The sequence below is a fragment of the Gigantopelta aegis genome, chromosome 13 (genome assembly GCF_016097555.1).
Source record: "Gigantopelta aegis isolate Gae_Host chromosome 13, Gae_host_genome, whole genome shotgun sequence".
NCBI lineage: Eukaryota > Metazoa > Mollusca > Gastropoda > Neomphalida > Peltospiridae > Gigantopelta > Gigantopelta aegis.
In genome coordinates, this window is record NC_054711.1 from 28678477 (window position 1) to 28693425 (window position 14949).

Here is a 14949-nt window from a genome sequence, read left to right on the forward strand (position 1 = left end):
AAACACAATCCGAGAATAGTTCCAACAATGGGATTTGATCCTCTAACCAAAGCACCTCAGGTGAGTGCTCTACCGACTAAAACATGTGGGATAATATTTAAAAAAACCCATCTGATGACCTGGATACCAAAGACACACTATCCAATGAATTTAGCACTACTGAAACTGAATGCTTTGTTACGTATTAATCAACTGTGCAAGCACGCACATGTGCTGTAAATAATTTTGTTTTTAAATCTGTTTTTTGTGGGATTGTAAGAAATAGAATACTACACTTGTGTCCGTTAGATACCATTTATTTGACATCTTATTGTTTAGAAACATATTAAACTTGTTTTTGCTGGTTAAATTTGTTTTGAAGCAACTTGTAAAATAAATAGTATGTAAATAGTCACTCCAGTAAAATTCTTTATTTAATCACTGGTCACCTGTGAATAAAGTTGATCATTTCCGATTCTCCCATAATCCTCCTCGGACTCCTGCATGGCGGGCATTGTGGGTAATTCGATACAACTGTGATACATGTAATTCTCCGACTTATTCGTCATGTTGTTGTTTATCTCTCGATCTGACCTTGACCTCTGACTTATGCCATTCTGAGCTGGCCAGTTGTCAACCAGTCGACCGGTTCCATTGGTTGCGGGAAAAAGCCGTGAGTTGACATCATCGCGCCAGGACTGGACTGACTGACCTTTGCGTGGAATTGTGTCGTACAGTTTCGGAACCAGGTCATCCTTGCTGCAGTCAGACTTAGTCTGGTCAGGTTTTTTCTTCCACTGAAATGGAGCAAAATTATTTTTAAAAAATCTAGATTTTCTTACAATTGTTTTTCTTAAATTTTATTATATATTTTTTAATATATTATTGTTTGTTATTATTATATTTCTTATACGAATAAATGAGTAAAAGAGCAAGGGAGTGAGTGAGTGAATGGGTAGGTATGTAGCGAGTAAATTATGGAGTGAATGGGTGGATGAGTGAGTAAATTATGGAGTGAATGGGTGGATGAATGAGTAAATTATGGAGTGAATGGGTGGATGAGTGAGTGACTGGGTTTGGGTGATTGAGTTTTGAGTTTGAGTGACTGACAGTGATAAGTGAGTAAACAACTGAATGAATGAATGAATGAATGAATGAATGAACAAATGCATGAGCGAATGAACCAACAAATGCAAGATTAATGACATCCTAACAGAGACAAATTACCAGCTCTATTGATGTATACCATGTTGAATCTGACCTATTCCAAGTACTAGAACACAGTGTAAAGAAAACAACTCAAACCAGCTGAACAGGTTAATGGTAGATGTAACAGAAAAAAACATTTACTCTTCCATCCTGTCTTGTAGGACTCACCTTGTCCACTGCCAAATCAGCCAATTTATAATTTTTATACAAAGTGGCTACAACATTGAGTGTTTGGATAATAGAATATTAACCACAGTTTAAATCATTTACAAGGAAATAGTCAGTACATCTGAAAACTGGCTGAACCAAAATGTTTTCCAGAGTGAGCCCTGGTCTTGGCGACATAGTGGTTAAGCCATAGGCCTTAAGGCAGGTATGTTATGGCAGGTTATGGTAGGTTATGGCAGGTTATGGTAGGTTATGGTAGGTTAAGGCAGGTATGTTATGGCAGGTTATGGTAGGCAGGTTATGGCAAGTTATGGTAGGTTAAGGCAGGTATGTTATGGCAGGTCATGGTAGGTTATGGTAGGTTAAGGCAGGTATGTTATGGCAGGTCATGGTAGGTTACGGCAGGTAGGTTATGGCAGGTTATGGTAGGTTAAGGAAGGTATGTTATGGCAGGTTATGGTAAGTTAAGGCAGGTAGGTTATGGTTTGAATATAAAATAAAAAAATATAAATGAGAAGAAATTGGCACATAGGCAGCCAACTTGTGAAAATGACAAACCAATGTGTGTGGGGGGGGGGGGGGGATTAGGAAAGTAGAGACTATATTTAGATGGGGACAGTCCCCTGGTTCCCCTCCCCTTAGATCTGCCTCTGGTTGCCGTACTTTGTATTTGTGTCTGCGTGTGTCGACGTGTAGAGAGCCATCCAGCTGTAGGTAGAGCTGTGAGTCTGACACACTCAGGTTGGCCCAGCTATGAGACTTCAACATCTGGAAGAATGAAATCACATTTTATCTATGTCTATATGGCATCAGTCAAATGGTTAAGGACCACACAGATATATAGAGAGGAAACCCGCTATCACCACTTCATGGGCTATTCTTTTCAGTTAGCAGCAAGGGATCTTTTATATGCACCATCCCACAGACAGGAGAGTATATAACACGACCTTTGACCTTTGTTCAGCCAGTTGTGGAGCACTGGCTGGAACGAAAAATAGCCCAATGGGCCCACCAACGGGGATTGATCCTAGATTGACGGTGCATGAGGTGAGCGCTGTACCACTGAGCTACGTCCCACCCCTCAACATATGGAAGAACATCAGTAAATGAATAAGCGTGCTATATTACTGCAGTGGTTTGCAGTTAAATAGTAGCCTACATATTCCAAATATGGGTTAGATCAAATAATCGATAAATATGGGTTAGATCAAATAATCGATAAATATGGGTTAGATCAAATAATCGATAAATATGGGTTAGATCAAATAATCGATAATAATGGGTTAGATCAAATAATCGATAAATATGGGTTAGATCAAATAATCGATAAATATGTTTATTTCCTTGGAACCTTCAAATATTATCCAGATTACAATATTATTTACAGACACTGTCAAAAAGGTACATGTAATATTATCTTGGCATTGTGAAATGTAAATTTATCTAAAGTCATTGTTAAATGTAACATTATCTTCAGGCATTGTTAAAGCAGCAGTATCCGGAATATTTTTATTATTTAAGCATATAGAACAGGAAATCCAATTACGTTTGGTGCATATATGACGCCGCTCTCCGCATTGGTTTCACTCCGCTGGCTTATCCGGGTCAAAAACAAAGCCAGTATTTTGAAAGTGGGACACTTTTGACGGGCTCGTACAGATCTCGGTTTTCATTGGCTTATCACAAGTATAGAATTCCCCAACAAGAGATCACGTGAGATTTCGCAATTTTTGAACAAATTTAACTATCTTGATTGAGGGGTTGTCTCATATCTCCAAAACATATTTATATCCATAGAGGTATGGTACAACGCTTTTCCAGGGGTCGGTGGGTGGGGGATTTGCCTTGAAATTTTGACAGTGGCTAGCTGTTGGCATACACGTTACATGTAAAGGGGTGTTACTAATTACATAATGCTCTAGGGGTAGAGGAAGAGGGTACTGTGTTCGATTTACGTAACATTTTTAAAGACTATATGTTATTTTTATTCATTACTTAGACCTAAAAAGGTGTTTTTTGGAAATGCACGGTCAGTCTAAGATCAATCCTCATCAGTGGGTATATAAAAGACTATGGTATGTGATATCCTGTCTGTGGGATGGTACATATAAACGATCCCTTGCTAAAAAAAAATGTAGCGGGTTTCCAAGTGTGCAGGGACTTCTGCGGGGTTGGGGTTATAGACTATATTGAGCGAAGTTTATATGGAGCCATGCTCCCCAAGAAAATACATTTCAATTTTTGTTAAGCTTGGGCAAGTAAGGGTTTCGACCTCCAATACCCTCCCCCGCACATGCACCCGATTCCTCTCTAAGATTATATGTCAAAATTACCAAATGTTAGACATCCAACAGCAGATGGAAGGAAAGATAGGATATGTTTTATTTAATGACGCACTCAACACATTTTATTTACGGTTGTATGGGGTCGGATGATTATTAAGTCAATATGCTTTATCTTTGATGTCGTTAAACATCAAACCCCCCCTTTCCAAACGAAAAATATTTATTTGAATTTGTCGATTTTAACACGTAAAATTAAGAAGTGAAAATGTTCATTGTCTACTTTAGTATATTTTATTTTAAAAATATATACATGATTAATGTGTTACTAGTATACAAACTAAACTTTGAAAGTTCTACTAAAACTTTATAAAATATCAATTCTGAAATAGGAAGGTACGACTGTCGATAATACGTTGTCAAGATCAAACTGGTTTTAACTAAAGACTCTAGTACCGTATCCTCAACCGAACGTTCTTCGTACAGTGCAAGATTTCTCTTTAAAATTTTTGAGGCGAACCCTACAATTTGAAATCGGCAAACGCACGTGTTAACTGAAACTGACAACAGGCTGTCATTTGTGCTTTGCCGAGCTATGGCGGCATAGGCGACGAATCAAGCGTATACGTTTGACGATAACTGTTCATAGCGAACACACACAACTTTTTAAAAGTGCATTTTAGCTTGTATTTCACATTTGTACATGATGTTATGATATGGTAACCAGAGAATGTAACTTTAAATGTAATATTATCTAGGCATTGTAAAATGTAAAATTATCTAAAATAATTGTTAAATGTAACATTATCTCTTCAGGCATTGTTAAATGTAATATGTAGGCACTGTAAAATGTAAAAGTATCTAAAGACATTGTAAAATGTAATATTATCTAGGCATTATAAAATGTAAAGTTTACCAGAGAATGTAACTTTAAATGTAATATTATCTAGGCATTGTAAAATGTAAAATTATCTAAAATAATTGTTAAATGTAACATTATCTCTTCAGGCATTGTTAAATGTAATATGTAGGCACTGTAAAATGTAAAAGTATCTAAAGACATTGTAAAATGTAATATTATCTAGGCATTATAAAATGTAAATTTTACCAAAGACATTGTAAAATGTAATATTATCGACGCATTGTAAAATGTAAAATTATCCAAAGACATTGTAAAATGTAATATTATCTAGGCACTGTAAAATGTAAAATATTTAAAGTTAAAGACACTCATATCTGAAATGCCCAAGAGATGTCAACTTTCTCCCTGTGGTGTCAGTTGTGTTTCTACTGGTCACTAACAAGTCAGTTTAATGTTATGAGAAAATTAGAAAATGATCAAACTAAATGTATGTGATGTCAAATTTGAGAAAACTGTCCATTTCAATACTTGATGAATAAGTTTAATGTCATGACTGAATTTGAGAAAACTGTCCATTTCAATACTTGATGAACAAGTTTAATGTCATGACTGAATTTGAAAATGAGATCAAACTAAAGCTCAGTATTGTTAAATAAAGAAAACTGTTTACTTCAGTACAGCACATACCACAACCTTTGATATAGCAGTCATGGGGCTAAAAAAACAATGAAACTAAAGGTCTGTAGTGTCAGATATAGGAAACTGTCCATTTAGTCCTTGACCTTGACCATTGACGGTTTTCAACCTTGACCTTGGTCAATGACAGTTTTCAACACTAAGTACACTCTAGCCCTATCCTCACTCTAGAAACACTCAACCTAGTGGTTCTCCAGCTTACCTGCTTGGATGACCTATCCTCACTCTAGAAACACTCAACCTAGTGGTTCTCCAGCTTACCTGCTTGGATGACCTATCCTCACTCTAGAAACACTCAACCTAGTGGTTCTCCAGCTTACCTGCTTGGATGACCTATCCTCACTCTAGAAACACTCAACCTAGTGGCTCTCCAGTGTTACCTGCTTGGATGACCTATCCTCACTCTAGAAACACTCACCTAGTGGTTTCCAGCTTACACCTGGATGACCTTGGTCACTCTAGACACCTAGTTTTCAACACTAATACACTCTAGCCCTATCCTCACTCTAGAAACACTCAACCTAGTGGTTCTCCAGCTTACCTGCTTGGATGACCTAGCCTCACTCTAGAAACACTCAACCTAGTGGCTCTCCTCCTTACCTGCTTTGATGACGCCTTGGGTTTCTTAATAAGCATCAAGCACTTCTCCTCAGCTTTACACCCATCAAGGGCAGACAATACACAGTCAGAGTCATCTAGAAAGGCTTGAACTGTGGACAGAATAAAGGACAGAATAAAATATAAAACAATATTAAATAATCTACATGTATTATTTATACTGATTTTTGCCACCACTTTATAGCGGTGAAGGGTAATTCACAATCCAAGAAGACTTGACCTATAGGAAATAAAGCATTTAAAAATAATCTACTTTTTGCCACCACTTTACAGTGGTGAAGAGTAATTCACAATCCACGAAGACTTGAACTATGGGAAATAAAGCATTAAAAAATAATCTACTTTTTGCCACCACCAGGAAACATTTTGTATTCAAAATCTTGATTAGCGATATTTCTAGTCAAGTGAATATTGATTAGCAACTATTGTTTAATGTTTAAAAATTGTGTAGTGATCTCTGAAACTTACGTAGCAAATTGCGATGCGATACTGAACATAATGTTCCCTGTACCACCTAACAACTGTCAAGGGAAGATAACTCACAATGATGAAGGAAGATTTGAATTACTGAGTAGAGAATTACCTGACTTCTGTCAAGGGAAGATAACTCATAATGGTGAAGGAAGATTTGAATTACTGAGTAGAGAATTACCTAACAACTGTCAAGGGAAGATAACTCACAATGATGAAGGAAGATTTGAATTACTGAGTAGAGAATTACCTAACAACTGTCAAGGGAAGATAACTCACAATGATGAAGGAAGATTTGAATTACTGAGTAGAGAATTACCTAACAACTGTCAAGGGAAGATAACTCACAATGATGAAGGAAGGTTTGAATTACTGAGTAGAGAATTACCTAACAACTGTCAAGGGAAGATAACTCACAATGATGAAGGAAGGTTTGAATTACTGTGAGTAGAGAATTACCTAACAACTGTCAAGGGAAGATAACTCACAATGATGAAGGAAGGTTTGAATTTCTGTGAGTAGGGTATTACCTAACAACTGTCAAGGGAAGATAACTCACCAAAATGAAGGGAGGTTTGAAATACTGTAAGGAATTACCTAACAACTGTCAAGGGAAGATAACTCACAATGATGAAGGAAGGTTTGAATTACTGAGTAAGGAATTACCTAACAACTGTCAAGGGAAGATAACTCACAATGAAGAAGGAAGGTTTGAATTACTGTGAGTAGGAAATTACCTGACAACTGTCAAGATAACTCACAATTGTTTGAATTACTGTGAGTTTGACAACTGTCAAGGGAAAAATACAGAAGAAGGAAGGTCTGAATTACTGTGAGATGGGGAACATTAAAAACATGTCTCTTATTTATCTTTACCAAAACATACAGCTATCGAGAAAGGTTTGAACTGACAATGTTTACAATTGTTATTTTCTTTTTCTTTGCTAACACCTTACAACTGTCAAGGGTGACCTTAGGTCACCCAGGAAGGTTTAAATTCTAAAAAGGAAACAAGAACTATTCTATTACTTATATTTGTCACCATCTTACAAATGTTCAAAATGGCTTAAAATGTAGAAGGAAAAAAACACTAATCTTAAAATACATATTTTATTTAACTTTTCCACCACCTATTGTCAAGGGCAGATAACTCAATCAGTATCATCGAGAAAGGCTTGCCTGTGGAAACAAATTTGTGTGATGAAAAGTAGTTCAAGCCTCTGTAAAAATAGACTTTTTAAACATCAATGATTTATCTGTCTCGTCTGCCAACCATTATAAGAACAGATAACTCACAATCAAAATCATCAAAAAAAGAGAAACTTGAATTATGGATAAAAAACCCACTTTAAAACTACTTTTGTGATTTAAAATAATTATCCAGTATTTTATGTATTAATAAATCGTCACGGAAAGCTTCAGTTATAGATAAAAATGTAATCTTTATTATTACCCATATGGTTAATGGGACATTCCTGAGTTTGCTGCACTATAAGATGTTTCCGACTAATAAGATATTTCTACGATTAAACTTACATATTAAATATATTTTCTTGTTTAGAATATCAGTGTCTGTATATTCAATGTGTTTCTGGTCTTCTTAATATTTTTAAGAAGCCCAAACTAGAGTTTGTCTTCAAATAATTTCATATGTACGAAAAAATGTTTTTTTTAGGAAATAAAATGAAATTTAACCTAGTACAAATATTAGAACGATCAGAAACACGTTTAATATACAGCCACTAATATTTTATGCAGAAAAATGTATTTGATATGTAATTACAATCGTTAAAAAGTCTCTGTTAGTCGATAACATCTTAAACATTGCAGCAAACTCAGGAATGTCCCTTTAAAAATATTTTGGTACATATCAAAGTGATACGTCCCACTAGAATGCCAAGTGAGACGTAACACAACGACGTCATTGATTGGCATTCAACAGCCTTACAGGAACGTCAGCCAAACGAGTCGAGTGATATAAATTAAGATCGATTATGGGTAATAAATAGGATATTAAACTCGTTACCATTTCATATCATGTTTATGTCCCTTGTAAAATAATTTCATTGTTACTTGCTAAAGCTCATTACAACTAAAAATTATTTCACTCGGGACATAAACATGATACGAAATGGAAGGTTGTTTAATATCCTATAAAAGCTACGTTTGATCTTTAGATTATTCAATATTTTAAACATTAATATCAACAACAACAACAACAAAGTAATAATAACAATAATAAACCCACATATAGCATACACAAAATAAGAAGACCCCCAACCCCCCCCCCAACAAAAACAACAACAAAAAAAACCCAATAATCTCCATAAAAACCGTTTAAACCAATGAATCTCTTGTCACAGCCTGATGAGGTCCAAATTGATGAAAATGGCACTCCATGTAGTTGAAAGCATTATAGATGCACTCTGTACCAACACTATAGTGCCAAGACTACTACACCCACCTTTCTGAAGCCGGTAAGATGCAAACACTATAACTCATGTACAGTGTACAGACTACACACTTTTCCAATCAAGGTTTGTTCAATCTACAGACACCCATGTCCTGCAACCCCCCTGCCAGGGTCAGTTGAGTTGTTACAGATGTAGACAGGGCTATAACTGTATTCTTGTGCTATGAAAACATCTGGACTGTATTTACCCAGACTGAGCAGAAAAATGTCTGGTAGGCATACTGTTAAGCAAAGGAGATGGAAGGGGTGGGTTGGGGGAGGGGGTAAATTCCTCCTTCCAAGTATTCAGGGCTTCTACATTATGGTAGCCCCACTCCCATGGCTAGTGATATTCATTGTTAGGCTAGTATATAACTACTACCACCATGCCCAACGGCTAGTGAAATATTTTGGTCAAATGTTGCAGTTAAGTCTATTTTGTAAATATGAATATCCTGCTCCCAACCCCACCCCCTAATTTTAGTACAGTATTTTTAACCTGTGTCTCCCTCTTTTTGTGACATATCCGATTATTGTTATTATTATTTAGTAAAATTGTATTAACTTGAAGTAAAGTAGGGCTAGTGGATTTCTAATCATGGCTAGTACATTTTTTAAATCACTGATAACATGGCTAGTACATTTTTTAAATCACTGATAACATGGCTAGTACATTTTTTAAATCACTGATAACATGGCTAGTACATTTTTTAAATCACTGATAACATGGCTAGTACATTTTTTAAATCACTGATAACATGGCTAGTAGATTTCAAAAAAAATTCTACAAGCCTTGAAGTATTGGAATAAATCTTCGTATTCATACAGGCAAAAACAATAAAGATGTTTGAGAAAAATGAGCTGGCTTCCAATGTTTTAACCACATATTTCCATCATTTCCATCATTTCCATCATTAGCCCTCTTATTCATTCTTTAGAATTGTATGATGTTCGTATGTGTCTTGTTTGTACATGTATGTAACATGTTTTGCACCCAGTTCCGTATGTGCAATGTTTTATACGCAATAATGTTTTATCTTATCTTTATCGTCGACTGACAATCTTAGTTGCAATCCATGTAAAAATCTGTAATGATTTTCTTAGTAGTAATGCAAATATAAATAAATATTATTATCATCCGGATTCTGGCGTTTTCGTTTACTTCAGTCTATCCCCCACCCATTCCCTTCAAAAAATCGGAGCCTGTATGTCTATGTTGGTAGACAGTTTTATGTGCTCATGTGAAACAGAAAGACAAAGTTTATTTTGTTTAATGACACCACTGGAGCACACTGATTAATTAATCATTGGCTACTGGATGTCAAACACTTGGTAATTCTGACTCGATCGTGGTCATCAGAGGAAACCCGCTACACTTTTCCTAATGCAGCAAGGGATCTTTCATATGCACCATCCCACAGACAGGATAGCACATACCACGGCCTTTGTCCAGTTGTGGTGCACTGGTTGGAACTTGGCTATAATTTTTCCATTGACAACAAGAAATCTTTTATATGCATTTTCCTATAGACAGGACAGCACATATCACATCATTTGATATGCCTGACATGGGGCTATGGTTGAGTTGAGGAGAATGGGTCCACCAACTCGGTCACATGCTGTACTGACTGAGGTGGATCCCACTCCTGAATCACCACAACATGAACCAGTTAAATAGTTTGTGAACATTAGTGAGCCTGGCTGTCACTGAATACTGGGCTGGCTTCCAGCTTTAGGTGCCAAATACAACAGACATCCTCAGCACTGTTGAGTTCACGCCATCAGACTTAAGGCTGGAAGACACTGGGTCAGATCCTTGACAATTGTAAAACTTGCGAAACTATTTATGGGTTATGAAAAAATAAATTCAGGATTTTTTTTGGATTTTTTTACAACCCATCATAACCATGTAAATGATGTCTTAAAGGAAGGGACAATCAAGGCATTTGGCCTGGTATGCGTATTCAACGATATATGATGCACATTATTGCTTAATATCAACACGTATAATCATATAGTTAATTAATAAAACGGTTAAATGTGACGGCTATTATATATAACGGGGGCAGCCATTTTGTACCATCTCAGTGAGTACGCCCTCTGGCGAGCTGGTGGTTACTTAATACTTAACGCGTAATGTCAGGAATGAGCCTTAGAACTAGAGAAACACAATCTACCTGGTTTTTGCGGGATGATAAATAGCCATACATTGCAATGTTCTGTAATAATACACATCCCAGTAAGCACTATATATATTATTTTTCAATACAAAATAAAATACCATTGTCAAAGTGGCTACACAACAAGACGAAATAATTAACAATGTTTTGTCCATGCATTAACCTACGTACTGAAATGATACACGGAGTGTTTTCTTAGTTAATTGGTCTATGCTGTTAGTTGCTTCTACCTGTGATTCCTGATTGGCAGGTGTGTATTTGATTGGTAACCAGATGAGCCAATTAATTGATGCTGTCTAAACACAAAAATACATACCGGTATTGTGGAATATTACCTGTCGCCCCTAAAATTGTAATGGACATGGTTTATTACTGTAAATAGTTCTGTAAAACTATTGATTAAGTAGACTTTTCCATCTAAAACCACAGAACTGACCAATTACGTAGTCCCAAAGAAAGGAAAATTATCACTTGGCCTAAAAGGCCTAATAGTGTACATTTTTCCTTTGGATTATTTAACAGAGAAAAATATTATAACCCCATTTTGTTCTGTTAATGCAACTTGAAATATATTTAGTTAAATAGTTTATTACATTATTACGTCATTTATGCTGTTGTACATGTCAGGTTGATCAAAGAGAAGCGCCTTGTCTAAAATTACTGCTTTTGTTTACACTGTACATACAGGAGATGGCCAGGAACTGATGTTACTTTGCCCCAAGCTATCCCACCGGATGTCACAAAAACAAAACAAAATGGCTGCCCCCAGTTAGCAGGAATAATCATGGTTTTTTTTATTAACTCTAAAAATGGATAATGAATGAAAATTACATTAATATTTGGAAACCAAATCTAGCTATCCAATCACCTTAACTGAACCATGATGGAGTAAAATCCGTGTTAACCCTGTTGGCAATATTAGTCTTTGAATTCAATTATTGTTATGAAATATTATTAATAAGTGGTGTATGGTGGCTATGTAGATGGTTGAATAAAGTACATTAAGAGACAAATCAAATTTATATATTTTCAGACAATACTTTGTTAGGCTATTTAATAGGTCAGTGGTCTGTGACAATATGCCTTTAAGAGGTTAAGATATTAAAGAACAGAGACTTCCTGTAATATAAAATATGAATGGTCAGGAAAACCGTTACTGTCCTTATTTATTATACCTTGCATTTCACAATCTTTGAACCTGACTTTTAACAATACAACAACAAAGACTTCAGGTATCACCGAGACGTGATATTGACACACAGATTACCGTTTTCAGAGAGATAAAAATATCTCAAAATCTCTCAAAATCTCCAAAATTCCACATCAAAGATGAGAAGACATCACTGTTTGCTCCAAATCAACAAATCGTTGTGTCGTATTTAATGTCCACATTTGAAGACAAACATGTTATTTAATCTTAGTCTGTATTAATATTTCATATTTCTCCGTAAACAAATTCCTCATGTTTAATATTCAGTTATACGTGAATATTCTGAATGTGAAGTTCAAATGTTCATAAAGAGGCTGATCAATGTACGTGCATACAGTAGTTAAATAAAGGTCATTTTTAAGCAGTTCAGATCAATTTGGTTTACTTTATGAAAATAATTTTCAGCAGAAAACAACAAAAAGATAAAGCACTGAAGTATCACTGAAATACAACTGGTATATCAAAGGTCATGGTATGTGCTGTACTGTATGTGGAATGGTGCATATAAAAGCTGCTAATGGAAAAATGTAGCTTGTTTCCTCTCTAAGAATATATGTCAAAATTACCAAATGTTTGACATCCAATAGCTGAAGATTAATAAATCTATGTGCTCTAGTGGTGTCATTAAACAAAACAAACTTTAACTTTAATTTTAACATTATCCACCGGCCTCGGTGGCGTCGTGGCAGGCCATCCGTCTACAGGCTGGTAGGTACTGGGTTCGGATCCCAGTCGAGGCATGGGATTTTTAATCCAGATACCGACTCCAAACCCTGAGTGAGTGCTCCGCAAGGCTCAATGGGTAGGTGTAAACCACTTGCACCGACCAGTGATCCATAACTGGTTCAACAAAGGCCATGGTTTGTGCTGTACTGCCTGTGGGAAGCGCAAATAAAAGATCCCTTGCTGCCTATCAGAAGAGTAGCCCATGTAGTGGCGACAGCGGGTTTCCTCTCAAAACCTGTGTGGTCCTGAACCATATGTCTGACGTCATATAACCGTAAATAAAATGTGTTGAGTGCGTCGTTAAATAAAACACTTCTTTCTTTCTTTTTAACATTATCCACACAAGCAATACACTGTAAACCTTTCAATCTCATGCACATACACATGTAGATACCTTAGGGGAATAGTCTACCACTTAAATGGAAAACTGTAGCAGCTTTCCTCTGATGACTATGAGTCAGAATTACCAACATTTTCTCTGATGATGTCAACATTTAGTTGACGAAACATTGAAATTTTTAAAATTGTGGTTTTAAACAGAGACACTACTTTTATTAGCATTACCAAATATTTTTATATCCAACAGCCGATGATTGCCTAATTAATCAATGTGCTCTAGTGGTGTCAGTAAACATAAACTTTTTACTTTAGTCTACCACTTACTACTGAGCTTCATCTCGTTCTTGGTTGGGACAAGGAAAACTGAGATGGATACACAAAGAGGATCAGTCTTATGGACAACTGTACATCAGGCAAATGCTCTACTACTGACCTAAATCCCCACACATTACACTTGTCAGAATCGGGGATCGATCCTACCACCCATCGCTCCTCAGGCAGGCGCTCTACCACTGAGCTATATTGTCCTTTCACAGAAAACAAAACTGGATTTGGCCGTCTCAGTGTTTCAGTTTAACACACAAGCACATACTGGTCAGAAGGAATTCTACTCATTTCCGCGCCCACCTCTATACATCGTAGTTGTTTACGAGGTGTCCCAAATAGCCCCTGCCAACAAAGAGCCTTCGTCCAATGTTTAACGTTGGTTATTAGTTGTGTTTTTTCTCTGTGGCACAACTTCCCACCGTGTGAAGGCAGGAATCGTAAACATGGCTGTTAGTTTTCGGTTCGTGGGTTTGCCATCTTTAAACTCGGCTTCGTACAAAAGTAAATCATCTAGTTGTTAATGTGGTCCAATAAGGAATTGGATTCTTGGCCAGCATTAGGGTACACCGGCCTCAGTGGTGTCGTGGTTAGGCCATCGGTCTACAGGCTGGTAGGTACTGGGTTCGGATCCCAGTCGAGGCATGGGATTTTTAATCCAGATACCGACTCCAAACCCTGAGTGAGTGCTACGCAAGGCTCAATGGGTAGGTGTAAACCACTTGCACCGACCAGTGATCCATAACTGGTTCAACAAAGGCCATGGTTTGTGCTATCCTGTCTGTGGGAAGTGCAAATAAAAGATCCCTTGCTGCTAATCGGAAAGAGTAGCCCATGAAGTGGCGACAGCGGGTTTCCTCTCAAAATCTGTGTGGTCCTTAACCATATGTCTGACGCCAAATAACCATAAATAAAATGTGTTAAGTGCGTCATTAAATAAAACATTTCTTTCTTTTTTGCATTAGGGTATAAAAAAAAGTAAAGTTTGTTTTATTTAACGACGCCGCTAGAGCACATTGATTTTTTTATCTTATCATCGGCTATTGGACGTCAAACAAATGGTCATTCTGACACTGTTTTTAGAGGAAACCCGCTGTCGCCACATAGGCTACTCTTTTATGACAGGCAGCAAGAGATCTTTTATTTGCGCTTCTCACAGGCAGCATAGCACAAACCATGGCCTTTGTTGAACCAGTTATGGATCACTGGTCAGTGCAAGTGGTTTACACCTACCCATTGAGCCTTGCAGAGCACTCACTCAGGGCTTGGAGTCGGTATCTGGATTAAAAATCTCATGCCTCGACTGAGATCCGAACCCAGTACCTACCAGCCTGTAGACCAATGGCCTAATCACGATGCCACCGAGGCCGGTCGCATTAGGGTATAAAGTCTGGATATTTTAGTATAGTGGGTATCAGACATAGTGACGTAAT

The 14949-nt window shown here is 36.8% G+C and overlaps 1 protein-coding gene across 4 annotated transcripts in view; it reads right to left on the reverse strand.

Moving 5' to 3' along the window:
* Positions 1-14949, reverse strand: part of LOC121387100 (GATA zinc finger domain-containing protein 14-like) — a 118727-nt gene that overhangs the window by 11371 nt on the left and 92407 nt on the right. For all 4 annotated transcript variants that reach the window (XM_041518121.1, XM_041518122.1, XM_041518120.1 and 1 more), the window contains 3 exons: positions 5797-5906; positions 2020-2124; positions 429-776 (listed from right to left, as the gene is read on the reverse strand). In XM_041518121.1, coding sequence (XP_041374055.1) covers positions 429-776; positions 2020-2124; positions 5797-5906 — 563 coding nt within the window. The remainder of the gene's footprint in view (positions 1-428; positions 777-2019; positions 2125-5796; positions 5907-14949) is intronic.